A 22,270-nucleotide genomic window follows, 5' to 3' on the forward strand; every position below is an offset into this window, starting at 1 on the left:
GTGATTCTCCTGCCTTAGCCTACTGAGTAGCTGGGATTACAGGCGTCTGCCCCACGCCCAGCTAATTTGTGTGTTTTTAGTAGAGAAGGGGTTTTACCATTTTGGCCAGGCTGGTCTCAAACTCCTGACCTCAAGTGATCCGCCCACCTCGGCCTCCCAAAGTGCTGGGATTACAAGCGTGAGCCACCCCTTGTGGCCTGCAAAAGCTTTCAACTTATCTCAGACCTAGGTCTGTTTCCAATTCATCTTCCACATAGTCATCAATTATTCTTATAGAACAAATTTCTGATCTTATCTCTCTCCTGCTTAATAACATCCAATAGTTCACTCATCGTCTAAGTTGTATTTTATTTTACTTTGAGACAAGGTCTTACTGTGTTGCCCAGCCTGGAGTGCAGTGGTGTAATTATGCTCACTGCAGCTTTGACCTCCTGGGCTCAAGCGATCCTCCAACCTCAGCCTCCAGAGTAGCTGGGACCACAAGTGTGTGCCAGCATGCTTGGCTTATTTACTTTATTATTTTATTTTCTTTTGTTTTTTGTAGAGTCAGGGTCTCCCTATGTTGTCCAGGCTGGTTTTGAACCCCTGGGCTCAAGCTATCCTCCCACCTTGGCCTCTCAAAGTGCTGGGATTACAGGCATGAGCCACCAAAACCAGCATAAAGTTGTAATTCCTTAGCAATGTGTTGTACACTTCCTCTATGTCCCTTCATCCCCAATCAAATTCACCTTTCTGCTCACCTACTCTCTTAGTTGTCTGCTTTCTGCCATATGACAACCAGCTCTTCCAACACCTTAGCCCAGATTGATTTTACATGTGCTATCCAGTGCATGTTACGTGTTTATTTCAGCTAGAGAGGTTTCTGGAGTTAACCAAGTTTGCATGTGTGTCTGGGGATGCTTAGGAGAATGTTGTAGATGACCAGTATACTACAGTGACACTGTGATTTGCTTCTTCTCCATGCTGGTAGCAGCAGTCCCCAAATCGTGCAGTGGCCAGCATTTTATTCAGGAGAAAATTGCTGTAGTTCCAAGTATTGTTAAACTGAAAAGATGTAGGCTGGATTTACATGTACTTTTGGAAATATTGTATATTTTGAAGGTATTATAAGTTTGATTTTTTTTTTTTTTTTTTTGGTGAAATATCTGCACTCTCTCCATGGATCAAATCATTTTTGCACTTTTTATTCCTTACCCCCACAATTGGTTTGTTTGCTTTTCATTCCTGAAAGCCTGCACTGAAGGTCTCTGGTACTTGTATTTACTTTTTCTCTACCTTTAATTTTCTTCATTTTATTTTTCATTCCATTCCTTTTTCTATGTTTTCAAAAACATCTTTTTTTTTCTCATTTAGCTCATACTTTGCCATGAGCTTGTGCTTTGCTATGTTGGGGATTTTATTATTTCTATCTTAATTCAAAGAATATAAACCATACAAAAGCCTGCTGCCTTGTCAAAAGGAGTTCTGAATCTGAAGCCCAAAATAATATCCAGTATAGTCTTGTACAATTTGGCTGTATTTCAGACATGAATAATATTGCTTTTCCAGGGTAAAGGAAATTTTTGATCTACTCTTTCTACCAAAGCACTCATTTCTCATGAATGTCCTGTTCTCAAAGTTACTGAGTCAGTTGTGATGACAGCTGGTTTTCTAAGCAGCCAGGAAAGAAGAGGAATCTTTATATATTTTTTCGCCTTTTTTTCTCATCAGGAGCCAAGACAGGATATTTATATACTTTAAAACCAGTCCTCAAGAGAGAACTATCTCTACTCTCACCCCCCAAAAAAGGTTTTTTTTTTATATATATATACACACACACACACACATATATCTATACACACACACACACACACACACACATCTTAATAATAAATTCTAAATTCTGGATATTGTGTTGTTTCCTTAGATCCAGCACCAGCTAAAGGAAAGGAGCTTGTATAAATGTTTTTGTTTCTAATAAAAATATCCAGGTTCCTTACCAGTAGCACATAGATAGGGTAGACGGTTGTATGAATATTGTGGGTACAAATGAAAGTAATAGTAAGAATTTATGAGCTGACCAGATTCAAGAAGGCCACATGTCCAACTCCATCAGCTTCCAGAAGCAATTCTTCCTGCCCCCAGCTCCACATAAAGGACTGAGACGTCTAGGAAGAAGCTAACAATGTCTATTGGTAGTCAGTGTAGTTTAGTGGTTAATTGCTGCCATTACTCAATTAGTTTATTAGATTCAAGAAGAAGAATCAGCCAACAAATACTCATTAACATGGAGGAAACGCTGACCATAAGATGTTAGGTGCTGGGGAATGCAGTGGGAAAACAAAAGAGTTTAAAGGCTGGAGGGGAAGATAAACGGTCAGCAAGTTTTCAGAGTTTATCAGATAAATGAATTCAAGAGTGCGAAATACCATGGGCAAGAAATACAAGGTGTCAACAGTAGAAACTGCATACATACATGCCTGTGGGCATGTATACCCACCACCCACATATATACACAAGGAACAGAACTTGAAATGAATCTGTCTTTCCTCCACCTCAAGTGGCAGCTTTGTTAATTCCTGCAAAGCAATATAAATAGCAGCTTCTCTATGAAATTATATGCATCCGTTTTCTGTTGCTGTTTATTGATGCCTGAGGAGGGCAAACATGGGTTCTACTGATGTCAGCAGGCAGAGTTGCTGCAGTAAAATTTATTCAAAATGAGTGATTGTTGTGGGTTCTGATTTGAATAGATAAGCTGTAGATGCATTTATGAATTTGCATGTCTGTTTACATAAGCAATAGACCATGGTGGCTGAAAGTCCACCACTAGAGGCCGACTCTGGCTTCTGTTCTACAGTGGGTCCACTAGTTACTAGCTCTATAACCTTGGATATACATCTGTAAAGTGAAGATAAATAACCACATTAACAACCTCATAGTTTGCTATGAGGATTAAATGAGTTAACACATGCTAAGCCCTTGGAACAGTGCAGTGCCTGGCACAGAGTAATTGCTCTACAAATGTCATATTGCTTTTGCTCTCCAATCCCCCCGCCTTTTTTTTTAGCTAACTAACTGAGCAGGATAATATTGAATATCGTGGATACAGGGGAAATTTTAGTCAGCAGAATACCAGAGAAAGATTTATTAAGTATCACCAAGGGGGCCCAGGAATTTAATAACACATTTGTTGTTTTTAGAGCTGAGTTTTTGTTAGAGTGTTAACTGAGAAAGAAAGTGTTTTCAGACGCAAATGGAATGTGACATTTACTCTGGTATTATTAGCATATAGAGTAGTAAAAACAGTAGTTGATAGTCTTCCTGCATGTTAGCTTCCTTTAGACTTATTTTCAAAATATACATTTGGTTTATCACAACATATTGTGTCCCACTTAACATAGTTGAGACAAATTAAGGAAAGATGATAGGGTATGAAGAGCTGATATAAGTTTTTAATATGTGGAAAACCTCAGAATATAAACATCTACAGTGTTATTGATAGGCATATTGTCAACAACAGTTTTTCAGACTTTGTGCTTCACTCTGGAGAAAAACAAGAGCATCACATCTTGAATTTTTTTCATTGGGTAATTAAAAAACCCAGTTATAATGTAACACCAGCTGAACATATCATGTTAGTGGAGTTCAGCATCAATTAAAATTATTAACGAAACCCGTCATATGTTCCTTTTCAAAGCTGTTCAAGACAACTGTCCAAATCAACAAAACAGTATGAATATTTATTACCATAAATCTTTTAACTCTTTGGTTTTAACTCATTTCAAATTTTTAGTTCTACTCTATTCAAATAAATTATTATATAATAGCTAATACATACCAACAGCTTACTGCATAATCTAGCTGCTGTTCCAGACAGTAACTAATGAGAAAACTGTAGAGAGTAGCTGCAGCTTTTAGTAATACAACCTCAAGAAGAAAGTGGGGGCAGTACCGAAACTTACGTATAGTACCGTCCTTAGTACAGCATTGACACTGATGGCCTCCTTCAGGAAATACAAACCTGGTGAGGTTTTTAATTACTAATGCTAGAGAGTGGCGTTTTTCCGAGGACTGTGTTCCACTTGGTCTGTCTCTGATGGCTATTAACTAATAAAACCGTTCTCATTCTGCTGCTGTGGGAAGTAAGCAACAACGGAAAAGTAAGCGATAATCTTAGAGCATAACTCAGAAGGCCAGAGCAGCCAAGGAGGTGGTAGAGTCCCGAGCCCCGCCTTCTCCACAGCCCCCCCAAAACTCCACGGCGGGGCAGAGCGCCTGGCAGGGTGCCAGCGGCCGCCAGCGTTTCCCGCGGGGCGCCGGGGGCGGCCCCAGGACTGGAGGCGGCGCCTCGGGAGCTGTGTGGCGGGCGGGCGTGCTCCGCCGGGGTCTTGGAGGCCGCTGGGCGCGTGCGCGGGCGGTTGCTACCTGCAGCCGAGCGAGGGTGCGAGAGGGCACCGAGAGCAGCTGGCTCGAGCAGCATGAGGCCAGGAGTGGAGCGGTCCGTGGAAGGGGGCGCATGCGATGGCCGCTCCGAGCTGGAGCTAGTGAAGCTGCGCGCGGCGGAGTGCATCGACGAGGCGGCCGAGCGGCTGGGGGCCCTGAGTCGCGCGATCTGGAGCCAGCCCGAGCTGGCCTACGAGGAGCACCATGCCCACCGCGTGCTGACGCACTTCTTTGAGCGGGAGCCGCCAGCCGCCTCCTGGGCAGTGCAGCCGCATTACCAGCTGCCCACGGCCTTCCGCGCTGAGTGGGAGCCGCCGGAGGCCCGGGCGCCGAGCGCCGCGCCGCGCCCGCTGCACCTGGGCTTCCTCTGCGAGTACGACGCGCTGCCTGGCATCGGCCACGCCTGCGGCCACAACCTCATCGCCGAGGTCGGGGCGGCGGCCGCGCTGGGCGTGAGGGGGGCCCTGGAGGGCCTCCCCAGGCCGCCTCCACCCGTGAAGGTGAGGTGGGGCCCGGGTGCGGGACCCCATCCGACTGCCCGGGAAGAGCGGGACCCTGGTGCGTCCCGCGCGTCTCGGTGCCCTTCCGCCCGTGGCAGGTGTGTGCGGGACCGCGGTAAACCTGCGGGCCTCGCCTCTGCGCAGGAGCAGAGCTGAACCCCCAGTCAAAGTCGGTTCGCGTTGCCGACCTAGCAACATCTTGCAGATTATTGTTTCCTCCTCTCTAGTTGTAAACAGCTCTGCTGAGTTGTTCCCTTAGGAAAGAACTTACACCCAAGCCTGGTGTTTGTTACGGGTTATTTTTGGTAACTGAGAAGCCACCGCAATTTGCTGACAAGGTTGTGCCATCAATCCCAGGAGGAAATAACTTTTTGTAGGGAATCGTACGGCCCTTTTTTATTCGTCTCCAAATTTTTTGTTTGTGGCAGTCCTGGGAAATGTTGTGATCCAAGTCATTGGTATTTGGATAGGAATTTTCAGTCGCTAAACCACCAAACCCCTAGAAGTATACAAATAAAGGGGAAGTGAATGAGCATTATACATAGATGCTTAATACATCCTTAAGTCTTAATTTTTCTTTTGTCTTACGATTTTAAGAAATATCTCATCTTTTTAAACGGGGAAATGTCGTTTATGTTTTTCGTAGGGCAAGTTTAATCCTGTGTTACTCTGTTTTTCCAGATGGTATATTCTACACTGTGAGCTAAGATTCAGTCGTCATTCAGGTTAAGGGGAAAACAAATGTTTTATTTTCATACTCTTTAGCTCATTTTCCCCAGTGTCAGTAACCTTCCTCTTTTATCCTAACACTACATCTTTTGTGGCTTTTTCACTTTAGTTGCCTTCTCTTTTCTGTCTGTGGGGGCTCGTTTTTGTATTTGTTAGATTTTTGTTGGGGTTGGGGGGAGCATCCTTTGCCATGTCACAAAATACTGGAAAGATTTCACTTCAACCACGTTTCTGAAAGGTTCTGAGTAGTCAGCGAGAGGCATATCGTATTTAATGAGTTAAGGGTTAAGAATGAAGAGCTGTGGGCGGATCAGTTGAGGTCTGGAGTTCGAGACCCGCCTGGCCACCATGGTGAAACCCCTGTCTCTACTAAAATACAACAACAACAAATAACTGGGCGTGGTGGCTCACGCCTGTAATCCCAGCTACTCGGGAGGCTGAGGCAGGAGAATCGCTTGAACCCAGGAGGCAGAGGTTGCAGTGAGCCGATATCGCGCCACTGCAGTCCAGCCTCGGCGACAAAGCGAGACTCCTTCTAAAAAAAAAAAAAAAAAAAAAAAAGAGGAGCAGCTTCATGTCAGAGTTTGAGCACTGTGGAACCGCTAGAACCACCAAAAAAAGCTAGACTTTGGGAAATTGTAATACACTTTTTTTTTTTTTTTGGAGACAGTCTCATTCTGTCGTCCAGGCCAAGTGCAGTGGTGCTATCTCGGCTCACCACAACCTCTACCTCCCGGGTTCAAGCAATCCTCGTGCCTCAGCCTCCTGAGCTGGGATTACAGGTGCGTGCCACCACGCCCAGCTAATTTTTGCCTTTTTTAGTAGAGACTGGATTTAGCCATGTTGGCCAGGCTGGTATCGAACTCAGACCTCAGGTAATCCGCCCACCTTGGCCTCCCAAAGTGCTAGGATTACAGGCATGAGTCACCGCTCCCAGCCCACACTTCTAATTTCAAATGGTTGTTCTCAGTTTTAGCAAGGTTAAGTTTTTAATTATCTGAAAGTGGAATTTAAGTTGATTTCCTTTCCAAGCCAAGACTTTTTTCCAACTTGTTTCATTGTGTTCTTATACATGATCTTGAAAATATATTAGTTGTTTATTTTGATTTTTAAAATTGTTTGAAGAAGTTAAATATCAAAGTAAAATGTTTATTCTGTAAAGTTCTCTTTTGTTTAATTAGGTGTTTGGTGACCAATAAATCTGCCTGGTTGAACTGGTGGAATCGAATTAGTAAGTTTGTGTAATAGTTGGCTGTTTCTAACTATGGCATTAAGACTTGTTTAATGTTCTTCATAAAGGATTAATGAGTTAACAGTTTTAAAGTAGGTAGCCCAGTAAAGAATCAGAGTTGAGGCCAGAAGGTCAGGACATCTAATCCTAATTCTGCTTGAAGACTTGCTCTGTGACCTGGGGCAAGACACTTCACTCAATTCCTCAAAAACACCCCCTGTAAAATGATGATAGAGATCGCCCACCTACCTCACAGGGTTGTTGTGAGGATAAGTAGCGAGTTACCAGAAAGTTCCTGACCTATAAAGTACTTAAGAATAATTATATACATACACTAAAAGGCTTAGTCGAGAGGAAGCTTTATGAAACAAATCCTAACAAATTTGGAGGAACTAAACTTACAGTATTTTTTTTTATCTTTGCCGTCAGTTGACTTGTAAAATTGGGAAAAGCTTTTTATAGTGTCTTTAATACATACTTTGCACCAAGTTGGTATAACAGTGTACATTTTGTGATTAATTTAGCACCATTTTTTGATGCCCACTGCGTAAGCGTCATAGAACAAAACCTCTCAATAGGTTAAGGACTTTAATGTAGATTGTGAATACATATGCACGTGAACCTGTTTGATGTTTTCCTATGAGGATTTTGTTGTTTTTCCCTGACATGAGTATTTCTTTCTAGGTAATTGTCCTGGGAACCCCTGCAGAAGAAGATGGTGGTGGCAAAATTGATTTAATTGAAGCAGGGGCTTTTACAAATCTTGATGTTGTTTTTATGGCCCATCCATCACAAGAGAATGCTGCTTATCTACCAGATATGGCTGAACATGAGTAAGTAATCAAGTTGAAGATAAACTTCTTAGGGGAACACAGGCTATAGAATACTTTTATGTCTAAACCAGAGATGAAGACTCATTTGTACATTTAAGAAGTAAATTGAAAGACAATAACAAGATGTCTTGATCTATGGAGTGACATTTGGCAAGCCTCTTTTAATTGAGATTCATTATGGTGTTCATAATTGGAGTATTAAAGTAGTAGCACTTAGAAACCATAGGAATAACAAACATGTTGACAAGTTCTCTTTTGAACTGTCCATAGTCTGGTGTCTGGAAAACATCTGTCCTTTGATATAAAATTGTCTTTGCAACTGAATAGATTTGCAAGAGATCGTTCTATTAGATATGGGAAGAAAACACCCTTCTCCATTTTATTTACTTTAATTTGAGTTCTTTGCAAAGAGGATAAATTATGTCCTGAGAGAGAATATGGAACATGAGTAGCTGTGATTTTTGTGGAACTTCTCATTCTGTGCTTTTCTGATTTGTCTGGTACTGAATCCTTTTATTTGTCTGTCTTTATGTTGAAGAACTCACTTTTTAGTACCTAGGAGCATAGATCATTGAAGTGGTTTGGATTTTTTATACCAGAAATTTCAACCATAGTAGTAACCATAGTATATCGGGGGAAAATCCCACCCCCGATATTTATCATGGGTTCTTTTCTATTTCCTAGGCGTCTCAGATGGTTTGAGAAATAAAGGGAAAGAGCACAAGAGAGAGAAATTTAAAGCTGGGTGTCCACTCGGAGAGCCGTAAAACCAGCAAGTTTTTATTAGCGATTTTCAAAAGGGGAGGGATTGCATGAATAGGGTGTGGGTCACAGAGATCACATACTTCACAAGGTAATAAAATATCACAAAGCAAGAGGAGGCAGGGCGAGATCACAGGACCACAGGATGGGGCAAAATTAAACTTGCTAATGAAGTTTCGGGCACACATTGCCATTGATAACATCTTATCAGGAAACAGGGTTTGAGAGCAGACAACCTGTGTGACCAAAATTTATTAGGCGGGAGTCTCCTCATCCTAATAATCCTGGGAGCACTATAGGAGACCAGGGCTTATTTCATCCCTTTCTGCCACCTTAAGGGGGCCGTCTATAGGCCTACCCTCAGGGCGCATTCTCTTTCTCAGGGATGTTCCTTGCTGAGAAAAAGAATTCAGCGATATTTTTCCTATTTGCCTTTGAAAGAAGAGAAATATAGCTCTGTTCCGTCTGGCTCACCGGTGGCCAGAAGTCTTATCTCTCTTGTTACCTGAACATTGCTGTTACCCTGTTCTTTTTTCAAGATGCCCAGATTTCATATTGTTCAAACACACATGCTCTACAAACAATTTGTGCAGTTGATGCAATCATCACAGGGTCCTGAGGTGACATTCATCCTCCTCAGCTTACAAAGATGACAGGATTAAGAAATTAAAGACAGGCGTAGGAAATCACAAGGGTATTGATTGGGGAAGTGATGAGTGTCCATGAAATCTTCACAATTTATGTTCAGAGATTGCAGTAAAGACAGGTGTAAGAAATTATAAAAGTGTTAATTTGGGGAACTAATAAGTGTCCATGAAATCTTCACAATTTATGTTCTTCTATCACGGCTTCAGCCAGTCCCTCCGTTCTGGGTCCCTGACTTCCCGCAGCAATAGTAGTTAATGGTCCAGGCACAAGGAGCCACTGCTTAGCTGCTTCAGCAAAACCGTGTGTTTTCCTCAGAAGTAGCTGGTACCTAAGGATTGATGGCAGAACCATCACAGCAGTGCTTCTAGATTGTACCCAGGTATCCCACCTCTTAGCACCTTACCAGGCCCTGTTTTCAATCATTTTAACTATTAGGATATCTTCCTTCTTATCACTGGGAATTGGTACTGTGACAGTAGGAGGAATCTTTGAACTTTGGTTTCAAGGATAGTGGTAAACTAGTCCATCTCTAGAAAACAATGGGATTAGAAATTTCTGCCCTTGCCTTTCACTAGAAGGGGCCTGCATATGCAGGCAGGCTCTGCAGCTCATTACCCTTCTGGGACTTAGGGTTAGGCGTCGTGGTCTTGGTTCTGAAGTTAGCGCACTTGACCCCAGGCCTCCTTTTAGTGTCTGCCTTCTTAGCTTTCTCATTGATCATCTCTCTCTTTTTTTTTTTTTTTTTTTTTTTTGAGACTGAGTCTCATTCAGTTGCTCAGATTGGAGTGCGGTGGCGCGATCTTGGCTCACTGCAACCTCTGCATCCCAGGTTCAAGTGATTCTCCTTCCTCAGCCTCCTGAGTAGCTAGGATTACAGGCATGCACCATGGCGCCCAGCTGATTTTTATACTTTTAGTAGAGACGGGGTTTCACCATGTTGGCCAGGCTGGTCTTGAACTCCTAACCTCAAGTGATCCACCCACCTCAGCCACCCATAGTGCTGGGGTTACAGGCATGAGTCATCACACCTGGTCTTCTTTGGTCATCTTTTAAGATAGAAAAGAGAGGTGAGGCGCAATGGCTCACTCCTGAGGTTAGGAGTACGAGACTAGCCTGGCCAACTTGGCAAAACCCCATCTCTACTAAAAATACAGAAATTAGCTGGGCATGGTGGTGGGCGCCTGTAATCCCAGCTACTCGGGAGGCTGAGGCAGGAGAATTGCTTGAACCAGGGAGGCAGAGGTTGCAGTGAGCCGAGATTGCGCCGCTGCACTCCAGCCTGGCTGCCCGACAAGTGAAACTCCACCTCAAAAAAAAAGAACAAGATCAAGAATTCCTTTTTTTTTTTTTTTAATTACTAATCCGCTTTTCTTAAAAATTCTTTTTTTTTTTTTTTTTTCAAGAGAGTCTCGTTTTGTCACCCAGGCTGGAGTACAGTGGCACAATCTCAGCTCACTGCAACCTCTGCCACTGGGTTCAAGGGATTCTCCTGCCTCAGCCTCCCATGGAGCTGGGATTACAGGTGAGCACCACCATACCCAGCTAATTTTTGTATTTTTAGTAGAGACAGGGTCACTATGTTGGCCAGGCTGATCTTGAACTCCTGACCTCAAGTGAGCCACCCGCCATGGCCACCCAAAGTGTTGGAATTACAGGCATGAGCCACCATGCCCGACCAAAAATTTCTAATGAATAAGATAAAGCAATCCTGCTGACCACCTTTCCCAAATCCAGTCGTTTTTCTAGAGGTATGTATCCTTTTCAGAGTGTTTTTGGTGTACTTATGGGACATAAATAGAATCCTGTGTAAATTAAATTGTGAAAGAAGGTTTTCCTCAAGTATTCCACTCAATATATTGTTCTGGCTTTTTAAAATTAAATAGTATGCTTGAAAATAATTCCATATAATCCTTTTTGTTTTTGTAATGTTTATCACCAGTTGTGATAAAATTCCAGTTTTGCCAGGCCAGGTGGCTCACACCTGTAATCACAGCACTTAGGGAGGTCAAGGCAGGAGAGTCTCTTGAGCCCAGGAGTTCATGACCAGCCTGGGGAACATAGTGAGACCCTGTCTCTACAAAAAAATAAAAAATTAACTGGGCATGGAGCACTCCTGTGGTCTCAGCTATTCATCTGTGGGAGGCTGAGGCAGAGGAGGATTGCTTGAACTTGGGAGGTTGAGACTGCAGTGAGCTGTGATCGCGCCACTGCACTCCAGCCGGGGTGACAGCGCAAGATGAGTATCCAAAAAAAAATTCATTTCAAGGTCATGGTGATAAGATATATATCAAGGAAATAACAATGCAGTATCCTGAAATCTAATACATGTTTGATATTTTTACTTGATTTTTGTCCTGCTAATAAAATGTCTGGAATCAGTTAAGAAGTATCGTAAGCATTCTAAGGACTCCTGAATCTAACCCATTAAAATAAGTCCAGATTGGTTTTTTAATCATCTAAATGTGGGTACTATTAATCAGGCTTAAAAAGTGTTATCTAGGCAAGTCAATCACAGAGCTTTATAAGTAACTGTTCAACACGCAATCCTTTCTCTAATCTTGTTTTTTTTTTTTTATTGTATTAGAGCAGTTAGACTGGTGTGAGAACTATTTGTAAGTGGAGTAACAATTTATAAAAACGTAAAATATTAGTGATATAGGCATTTTGGAACATTAATAAAATATCAGATACTGCTTTAATACTAGGGTATCTTGTGAGAACATTGAATATAATCTGATTTTCAGAGGTTGTCTTAACCCACTTCAAATAGTAACTCCTTTCTGTCTTTCCTGACCTTCCACCTCTTCGGACAGAATTTCTGATTTTTTGCAGACTTTTGATACAGAATCATCACAATGCTGTGTACAAACATACAGGATCCATTTTTTTTTTATTTTGGTAATTTCAGCACCTGATACCATATTGCATGTTTGTTTGAATTAAATTGTGTATACATTTAATCTGTTCTCTTTTTCTCTCTTTTTTGGGAATGCTTTCTTTGTGTCAAGCACTATGTTACCTAATAATAAACTATATCTAACGTAAATAAATTGTAGTGTTATTACTACAAATAATTTGCACATCGAAAGTCCAGCAATGTGAATTAATTTTGAATAGTAGTTGGGTAATTCTGACTACTTTAGCAATAATAAGAAAAGTAATTTCAGATGATTTTTTATTTCCTAGTGTGACTGTGAAATACTATGGAAAAGCATCTCATTCTGCTGCTTATCCCTGGGAAGGATTAAATGCATTAGATGCTGCTGTCCTGGCCTATAACAATCTGTCTGTGTTCAGACAGCAAATGAAACCAACCTGGAGAGTTCATGGTATGAATGTCAAATACCTTCTATAATAGATGGTGCTTACTAGAGTTCAGTGCAGTATAATTATTTAATATTCAATTTTTAAAAGTTTGGAAATATTTTTGTACTTCATATGAATATTCTGATTTTTAAGCATATTTTCAGAAATTAATGTGACAGGATACTAAGATGTTTGTCTATATATGGGTAGAAAGACAGTTTCGATTATTGTACATAAATGGAATGTCATCTTTGTGTATCAAAGATAAAGGTTTTATGTAAGGAACTGTGTTCTTTCAGTGGGTGTTTGAAAATTGGATCTTGATTTTCCAGTTGTCCTCATTATTTCTTAATGATAACCAAATTTTATCACTTCCTCAATTAAAAAAATGTATAGTAACTGCTAGTTTTATTTAAGTGCTGTTAGTCCTGAGTAATATCTTTTTTTGAGTGTTTTTTTGTTTTTGAGACAGTCTTGCTCTATTGCCCAGGCTGGAGTGCAGTGGTGCAATCTCGGCTCACAGCAACTTCCACTTCCTGGGTTCAAGTGATCCTCCTGCTTCAGCCTCCCAGTTAGCTGGGATTACAGGCAGGCGAGCACCACCACACCCAGCTAATATTTGTATTTTTTGCAGAGATGGGGTCTTGCTATGTTGGCCAGGCTGGTCTCAAACTCCTGGCCTCAAGTGATCTGCCCACCTCAGCCTCCCAAAGTACTGGGATTATAGGTGTGAGCCACCAAGCCTGGTTCTGAATAGTGTCTTTTAAAATTATACATATGTCACCATAATATAAATGCAGTCATAAAGTACTGTCTTGGAGGCACACTTTTGTTTTTTAATTTATTTCCTTATGATTTAGGAAATTGTTATATTTTGATATCTATTCTTTACCTGATTTTGCCATAGCCTGAGGTCAATTTGTAATTGTACTTTTACCAGTTTTCCTGCCTTAGTTTCTTTAAAAGGAACAAACAGGAATGTGTAGAAATATTTTTTTAAAGTAGGTCATATGACATTGGATTTTTCGTATCTATTTTAGTTATGACTTCAAATGAATAAATCTTAATACTTTATAATTCTAAATAAATGCATTTGTTTTGACAGTTGATAATACTTAGTGATCTTTGACCTGCATTGGTTTTTTTCTTGGCATGAAAATTATTTTTCTAGAGCTAAATGCCATTTAAAATGTTCATGGGATTCCTGAGGTAGGAGGGTAATTATAGGACCTCATACCGTTGTGGAGGTATGGTAGAATCTTTTCCAGAAAGCTTAAGATGTTACTAAGTTTTTTTGTGTGTGTGTGGTTATGTAATTTTTAAGTTTCATTATAGTCTGTAACATAATTTTTTAACATTATATAAATTCCTTTGAATGAAGTACATATGGGTAATTATTTTTTTCTTATCAGTCAAAAAATATCACCCTATGTACAGAAATTTCAGTTGTACAACGTATCAAAATCTTTGATTGGTATATTGGTGGAGCTAGTAAGTTTAAATTATTTTTCTTTATGAATATATTGGCTGAAAAACTTAATGGGTGTATTTAAGCTTAAATAAATGGTCACCAAGCTTAATTCTAGTAATTTGGTTCTTTTTATAGGTATAATAAAAAATGGTGGTATAAAACCCAATATCATTCCCTCTTATTCTGAATTAATCTATTACTTCCGTGCACCTTCAATGAAAGAACTTCAAGTTTTGACCAAAAAGGCAGAAGATTGCTTCAGAGCTGCAGCTTTGGCTTCAGGGTGCACAGTAAGAACTTTTAAAACTTAATCTAAGTTACAATCAGAGGTATATATGTGGGCTAGCGCTGTTAGATTGAAACCTAACTTGACTCTCTTATTTGGTGACATGTTGAATATGCAGAATTTGTTGGCTGAATAGTTAATGTGAAAGTCTTTAATTTTTACATGTTTCACTCCTCAGTGCCTGCAACAGGGAAGATGACAGGTCATCTTACTTATATAGTAATTAGAATAATTCTGATACTTCTGTGCTAGAATCCCTGACTTTTTACAAGTTAATATTCTTCCTTGTTGGCAGTTATACTTTTAGAATTGCTCTATGTAGTTTCTATAAAGGAAACTTTGTGGCAAAATCAGCAAAAACTTTTTTTTTTTGGAGGGGGAGCAGGGTCTTGCTCTGTTGCCCAGGCTGGAGTGTGGTGGCACGATCTTGGCTCACTACAACCTCTGCCTTCCAGGCTCAAGCAATCCTCTCACCTCTGCCTCCCACCTCAGCCCGCTGAGTAGCTGGGACTACAAGCATGCACCACCACACCCGGCTCATTTTTGGTATCTTTTTGTGGAGACAGGGTCTCACCATGTTGCCCAGGCTGGTCTCAAACTCCTGAGCTCAAGCGATCCACCCACCTCAGCCTTCTAAAGTACTGGGATTATAGGCATGAAACACCTCGCCCAGCCAGTGAAAGCTATTTTTGAAGTTAGGATGTATATAGTAGTGATATAAATACTATGGCTTGCTGGAATGGAAGATAAAATAGACACGTAAGTTAGTTAAGAGGTTTTATTGATTTGTTTTGTTTGTTTGTTTTTGAGACAGAGTCTTGCTCTGTTGCCCAGGCTGGAGTGCAGTGGTGCGATTTTGGCTCAACGCAACCTCTGCCTCCTGGGTTCAAGCGATTCTCATGCCGCAGCCTCCCAAGTAGCTGGGACTATAGGCGAGTGCCACCATACCCAGCTAATTTTTTTTTTTTTTTTTTTTTTGAGATGGAGTCTCACCCCGGCCCAGGCTGGAGTGCAGTGGCGTGATCTCGGCTCACTGCAACCTCTGCCTTGCAGGTTCAAGCAATTCTCCTGCCTCAGCCTCTTGAGTAGCTGGGATTACAGGCACGTGCCTCCACACCCGGCTATTTTTTTGTATCTTTAGTAGAGACGAGGTTTCCCCATGTTGACCAGGCTGGTCTCGAACTCCTGACCTCGTGATCCACCCGCCTCAACCTCCCAAAGTGCTGGGATTACAGGTGTGAGCTACCACGCCAACTGATTTTGAACCATAAAGTTAGCAGTATTTAAATACCATTCATGTACTGCATAAAGTGGAGTGAGTTTTAGAATTATACAAGATAAGAATCTTGCCCTGGAGGGAGCCTGTTTAGGTCTAGTTGGAGAAACAGGATCTTGACCCATAACTCTCAGCCTAGCTGATTCTGTAACCTTTAGAAATGTTTAGTGTCTTTGGCCCTCCATTTTCTTGCTTGAAAAATGGAGATAATAACAGTCTATCTTAGGGTTCTTGTGAGAATTAAATGAGATAATGTTTCTGAAGGGTTTAGAGCCCAGCCTTCATTTGTATTACCTTATTTTTTTCCGTTCTTATTAGTCTAGAGATGTATGATTAATTCATGTAGTAGCAGTATCTCACAGTAGCAGTAATTCTCAGAAAGCATATGTTACGTGTCCTGAAAGTAGTATGGAATGCGTCATGAGGATCAGAGGTGGGAAAGAGTGGTCTGGGGCAGTTAACCTTGGAGCAAGGTTTTGTGGAAGACTGCAGACCTGAATTAAGTTTTGAAGGGTGAACGTACTTTCAGATATGCATGGGAAGGACAGAGACTGACAGTTCTTAGGGAATATAGTCAGCAAAGATAAGAATATAAAAGCTTACGTTGTGTTGTAGTGAATAGATAAACATGTGGACAGATGTAGGAACAAAGATGTATTCTCATTTGCGACTAGAGAAGATGGGTATAGATTTAGTGAATGAAAACTATGAAGTGTCCATAGCCTAGACAGTAAAAACTAAATATTTATTCCCTTATTTATTTATAATTATAAATATTTATTTGTGAAATACATATGCATGTGAACTATTATCATTAGGCAATATCTCAAGGCATACAGTATTCCCTTATGGTAAGGTTTGTTGTTACTGGATTTGAATCTATATTTAATTTAATTTAATTTATTTTTAAAGTTTTTTGTAGAGATAGGATCTCCCTATGTTGCCCAGACTGGTCTCAAAACTCCTGGGTTCAAGTGATCCCCCTGCCTCCCAAAGTTCTGGGATTGCAGGTGTGAGCCACCTTGCCTGGCCTGAATCTATATTTTAAATAATCTTTTAGTAGTTTCTTACATTTGGCTGACTTGTAAGGTCTGATTCAGTTGTCATAGTTTCTACCATAGATGTTGCTAAAAGAAATGTCATCTCTGCCATTTTATGATTGGCTTTTGCTAATATTGGTGTTATCTTTAGTTTGAGGGAATATTGCCAGTTTTCATTTAATCAAAACTGAATCTGTAAATCTACTTAACTGAGCACATAAAAGCTGCTTCTGTATCTTTATATACTGAAATTAATAAATGAGGACTGTTGTCAACCCTTCCTCATTGCAAATCTTCTACGTTTCCCTCAGAGTGCTTTTCTACCTCTCACACGAGGCAGTGATGTCAGTGTCAGTTTGCATATTGAATATTAGGAAAGCTTAATTTCTTTTTTTTGGAGACTGAATCCTAGAGCAGTGTTCCTCAGAGTGTGGTTTTTGGGTCACCTATGTCAGAATGTCTTGGAGGGTGCTGGTTAAAATAAAAATTAGGTTGGTCGCAGTGGCTCACGCCTGTAATCCCAGGACTTTGGGAGGCCGAGGCGGGCAGATCACCTGAAGTCAGGAGTTCGAGACCAGCCTGGCCAACATGGCGAAACCCCATCTCTACTAAAATACAAAAACAATTAACTGGGCTTGGTGGCTGGTGCCTGTAATCCCAGCTACTTGGGAGGCTAAGGCAGGAGAATCACTTGAACCTGGGAGGTGGAGATTGCAGTGAACTGAGATCACACCACTGCACTCCAGCCTGGGCAACAGAGTGAGACTCCATCTCAAAAATAAAATAAATAAAAATTAATAAAAATTTCTGGGCCCTCCTTACACCCTATCTAGGTGACTAAAGTTGACACTCGCTAGCTAGTACAGAGCTTGGTGACATTGTGGGGTTTAGTGTATATGTAATATAAAAGAGTTAGAGGCCTAGGAGCTCTCGTTATAGAAAATACATCTTCTTTTTTTTCTTTTCTTTTTTTCTTTTTTAAGGCAAGAGATTTGAGAGTGTTTATATCTGGAAGGGAAAGTATCTTATCTTAAAACCTCTTCTTATTAGAGAACAATCACTGGTTTGAAAATTAGATAGTGAATTTGAGTTTTTTATTTCAAAGTTTGTTTTGCAATTTTTTATTAGGTGGAAATTAAAAGTGGAGCACATGATTATTACAATGTCCTTCCCAATAAGAGCCTATGGAAAGCCTATATGGAAAATGGAAGAAAACTAGGAATAGAATTCATTTCAGAAGATACAATGTTGAATGGCCCTTCAGGTAATTAAGTTCTTTTTTTAATATATTGAGCTATTTGAGGAAGAGAAATACCGTCTTTGGTTAAATTGGTTTTATTTAATGGTTTGGGAGGTAGGGAGGTACTGCTGACATTTTTAATATTTTCACAAACTTTATGATTAGGAGAAAGAAACTAATGGACTCTTAAGTGAGTGTAGAATGTCAAACGAGCCAATTTGATTTTAGAAATAGTCAACCTACATTTTAGTCTATATTCTAAATATTTTCTAATGTTTAAGTTTCTTTAGTTTTAATTGTTAAGTAAGTGGCTAAGGTGGGATATAGAATTTTAATTCATTCTCAGTCATCACTATAAGCAAGTTACTAAGTACTTAGTTATCTGGGGCATTCTCAGTTTCTGAGGAGCAACAGACAACTAGAATTGAAATAAGCATATTTGGGGTTATGTTAGTTTTTTTTCCTTTTAAAAGCATATTATTACTAACACATTTGCAAGTTAGAGGTGTATCTTCTGTTTTAAAAATAGATGTTGATGAAGTAGGCCCAAAAGGACTTGGTGGTGAAATGGGGTGTCATTGTCTTTCATTAAGATAAGGAGTTCAAGAGAAAGAGCAGGTTAGGGTAAGAGGGGGTTGTTATAAACTAGTATGTTAAACTTGAGGTGCTTATAGTATTTCTAAGTGGAGCTGTTCAGTACCTGTTAAATTTAGAACCCAAAAAGATGTCTAGTTTGGAGATTTAGGAGTTGTCCATATATGAAAGGTAATAGAAGATGTTGACGAGGTTGCCCAAATACATAAAGGAAGAAGATTCCCAGAGATCAGACATTGGTAGTCAACAGTCAACAGAGTGAAAGCCAGACAATCAGGAGAGAGGAGAAGGAGAGTCATGGAAGCCAAGGGAGAACAAAACTTACCGAAGAGAAAGAGGTGTAAACATATTAGGTGCCATAGAGACTAAATAGGATGAGTATGGTCTAGTGTCCGCTGGATTCTAGTAATTAGAAATTCACAAATTGTCTGGAAGAAAATAGTACAAGACCAGTGGTACCAGATGCTGGGTCTCACTTCTCTACCCAGTGCATTGACTGGTGAGATAGTGGAAGTAGCAAAGGAAGACTATTCTTTTTCAAGAGAGTTAGCTTTCAAGAAAAATAGAGTGGATACAAGCCTGAGGGAAATATGGAAAATAAAATAGTTTTTGTTTTTTGTTTTTTTTTTTTTGAGACGGAGTCTCACTCTGTCGCCCAGGCTGGAGTGCAGTGGCGTGATCTCAGCTCACTACAAGCTTTGCCTCCCAGGTTCACGCCATTCTCCTGCCTCAGCCTCCCGAGTAGCTGGGACTACAGGCACCCGACACCACGCCTGGCTAGTTTTATTTTTTTTATTTTTAGTAGAGACGCGGTTTAACTGTGTTAGCCAGGATGGTCTCGATCTCCTGACCTCGTGATCTGCCCTCCTCGGCCTCCCAAAGTGCTGGGATTACAGGCGTGAGCCACTGTGCCTGGCCACGAAAATAGTTTTTAAGGGAAGATACTTGAGAAGTAGATGTACTGTTTAGGAAGAAGGTCAGGGAGTTCAGAGACTTTCCCTTTAGGAAGTAGCACACAGTGAGCATTGAGCTGGCAGGGCTGAGGGATTGAGAGAGAATTGCCACTGAGAGGAGTTGGCCAGGGACATCAGAGTTTCATGTTTTCTTTTGTTTCTGGACAGCATGAGAGCTCAGCTCAGCATTGAAGATCATGAATTTGTTGTTAAGGCAGTCTTCATGGTTCTCTTCTTTTACCCTAGCAGGTTTCTGCAGTCTAGCTAAAGAAGGGAAGACACACGGACAGCCCTACCCTGGGTTTGGGTTTTATATAATGGACAAATCAGTAGGATAAAGTGGCTGTGACTTTGGTATGATTTATAGGCTCTAGGGTCTAGCTCCACAAGTAAGATCTTAAAATAGGCAACAGGCTTTTTTTTGTCCATCCTATTTTGTTTTGTTTCGTTTTCACACTCAGACTGTTTAGACTCTTTAAACACCAGAGAGGCTTTTTCCGTCCTGTTCACTGATGTCCCATCACTGTGCATCCTCAGTGTCTGGAGCCGTTTCTGGCACAGTTAAGTGCTTAGTGAATATTTTCTGAAGCAGTACTTTTATAGAGGCTACTATGCCTCAAAGTCTGGCCTCAGTCTGCATTTGCCACATAACTAGCAGCTGTGAGACTATCAGCATGTTATTTAATACCCATAAGCCTTGGTTTCTTCATATTTAAAATGGAAACTGTTCTAAATGTTAATGAGAATACATACAAAGCACTGAGGATTGTGTTTGGAATGTAGTATTCCAGATAAATGTTAGCTACTCTTTGTTACATATTCCTTTATTCTCTTACCACTCACTGTGTAGTCTAACTTTGCCTGCATGGTGTTTGACATGTAATAAACATTCAGTAAATATCCATTGAGTGAACATAAGGCTTTGTTTTTACTGTGATTTCTTCAGCAAGAGTCTGTGTGTCAATCCTGTGAGAAGCTAGATGCACAGTCATTTCAAATACTATTTCTTGCTGTATACAGCCTCATAATCTAGTTTCTGAGATAAGCATGAACCAAATCATCCAATACATGGAAAATTAAAGAGTACTGTAAAGGACAGCAATACATCTCTGAGAGCCTGTCCTAGAGGAATTTCACTTTATGGGGAGGTGAAGTAAGTAAAGCTTTGCTGAGAAAATGATGCTTAAGTTGGAATTTGAAGGTTAAGTAAGAGTTACAGGGATGATGCAGGGATAGCATGTGACGGTCCTGTGACGGGGAGAGCATAGTGAGTGTCTAGAGTGGCTGGGGCATCAAGGGTAGTGGGAACGTGGTATGAGATCAGGTTGGAAAGGTAAATGAAGATTGAAAAAAAAAATCAGCAAATAGAGTAGATGCTGCTAGACCAATTAGGAAACTTTTAGTTCTGGCAAGAGATAATGATCGCATAGACTGGAGACAGGTGTTGGTGATGGTGATGCAAAGAGAGTTAGGATTCTGAGATATTTGGCAGATACTGTTGATAGGTGGGGTGGAGGTGGAAGAGGAGAAAGATCATGAGTTTAATTTTAGATATGTTAAGTTTGATCTACCTTGAAGACATCCAAGAGAAGATACCAGGCTGGCAACTGGATGTATGAGCATGGAATTTAGAAGAGACTGGGAAGAGATTTGAGTTGGTGATTATTTGAAGCAATACATATGGACAAAATCTTGAGAAAGAATATACAGTGAGAAGAGAAAGGGGCCTGGAATGGAGTCTCCTATAACTAATATTTCATCGTCAGGTAGAGGGGGCTGTATCCCCAAGAGAGACAGAAGAAGGGGCCATCAGAGAGGCAGAAGGGAAACCATGCAAGTGCTGTGTCACAGAAGAGAAGAAAGGGAGTAAGTGACAGTGTGGAGTGCTGCGTAAGAGGGCCGGTAAAAGCCTTGAGACCAGGCAAGGACAGGTTTGCAGTGACCTTCGTGAGAGATGTGACTGATGCAGGGGAGTGTGTGGCGGACTCAGTGGAAGGTGAGCCCATGAAAACACGAGCATATGGACAACTCTCCAAGAAGCTCACTTCTCTGGGTCTCTTCTAACAGGGACTGTGACTTCATAACTCAAGAATACTTAACCACATATACTTAAATAGACTTTTTTTCCTTTGTGTGTTCCAAGGATCTACGGATTTTGGAAATGTTACTTTTGTGGTTCCTGGAATTCATCCATATTTTCACATTGGATCTAATGCCTTGAATCACACTGAACAGTACACTGAAGCTGCTGGTAAGTGTTGTTGTATGTGACCTTTTTGGCACACGCACTCTTCTGTAGTAGCTGCCTTTCTGTTTAACCTACTGTTTCACTACATAACATCACCTCAGTGAATACTGCACTGTGGGGGGCAGTTGGAGAGCCAGTTGAGATACGGATAGCTAATCTGTGAAATTAAATACAGTTTAAATAAGTAAGAACGTATTTTATTTTCTCTACCTTTTAGGGTCACAGGAAGCTCAGTTCTACACTTTGCGGACGGCCAAAGCCCTGGCAATGACAGCACTGGATGTTATTTTTAAACCAGAGTTACTGGAAAGAATCAGAGAGGACTTTAAACTGAAACTTCAAGAAGAACAGTTTGTAAATGCAGTAGAATAGAAGGAAGACTTAGGGACCGCTTATAAATCAAGAAGATGTGATGATTTTTTTTCTTTTAATCTCTTTTAATGAAGGCATGCTTGTTTTTTAATCTTAAAGGAGTCAAATTCTTTTTACCTGATAAGTGAGGACAGGGTGTGGAGAAAACATATTACCTCATATCTGAAGTGAAAATTTTTGCAAATCTGTACTCGATGGGATTATGATATTACAGGAGCTGGTGTGTGATGCCATTTCTTTTCTTTCCCCCGCAACCACTCACCTTCACAGTAGTGATACCATTTCTTAAACTACCTGGAGGATACATGGCATCATTTTAATAAAATATTTTAATAAATCTTTTTATAAGCCTTACA

At 40.6% G+C, this 22,270-nt stretch overlaps 1 protein-coding gene across 1 annotated transcript; it reads left to right on the forward strand.

The window, feature by feature from the left end:
- Window positions 1–595: 595 nt before the first annotated feature.
- PM20D2 (peptidase M20 domain containing 2) lies at window positions 596–22,268 on the forward strand. The gene is made up of 7 exons (XM_003897892.4): window positions 596–4,925; window positions 7,570–7,718; window positions 12,315–12,457; window positions 14,041–14,195; window positions 17,636–17,771; window positions 21,438–21,545; window positions 21,760–22,268. Exons 1-7 carry the CDS (start codon window positions 4,461–4,463, stop codon window positions 21,912–21,914), a joined length of 1,311 nt encoding a protein of 436 aa, XP_003897941.1. The 5' UTR covers window positions 596–4,460; the 3' UTR covers window positions 21,915–22,268.
- Window positions 22,269–22,270: the final 2 nt, after the last annotated feature.

The sequence above is a fragment of the Papio anubis genome, chromosome 6 (assembly GCF_008728515.1).
Source record: "Papio anubis isolate 15944 chromosome 6, Panubis1.0, whole genome shotgun sequence".
NCBI lineage: Eukaryota > Metazoa > Chordata > Mammalia > Primates > Cercopithecidae > Papio > Papio anubis.

What these genes read in the sequence shown, in the direction of transcription:
- PM20D2 (XM_003897892.4), top strand. Translation starts at nt 4,461, where the DNA reads ATGAGGCCAGGAGTGGAGCGGTCCGTGGAAGGGGGCGCATGCGATGGC. An exon ending in CCAGATATGGCTGAACATGA is followed by an intron (nt 7,719 to 12,314) that starts GTAAGTAATCAA and finishes TTTATTTCCTAG; the next exon opens with TGTGACTGTGAAATACTATG. An exon ending in AATGTTGAATGGCCCTTCAG is followed by an intron (nt 17,772 to 21,437) that starts GTAATTAAGTTC and finishes GTGTGTTCCAAG; the next exon opens with GATCTACGGATTTTGGAAAT.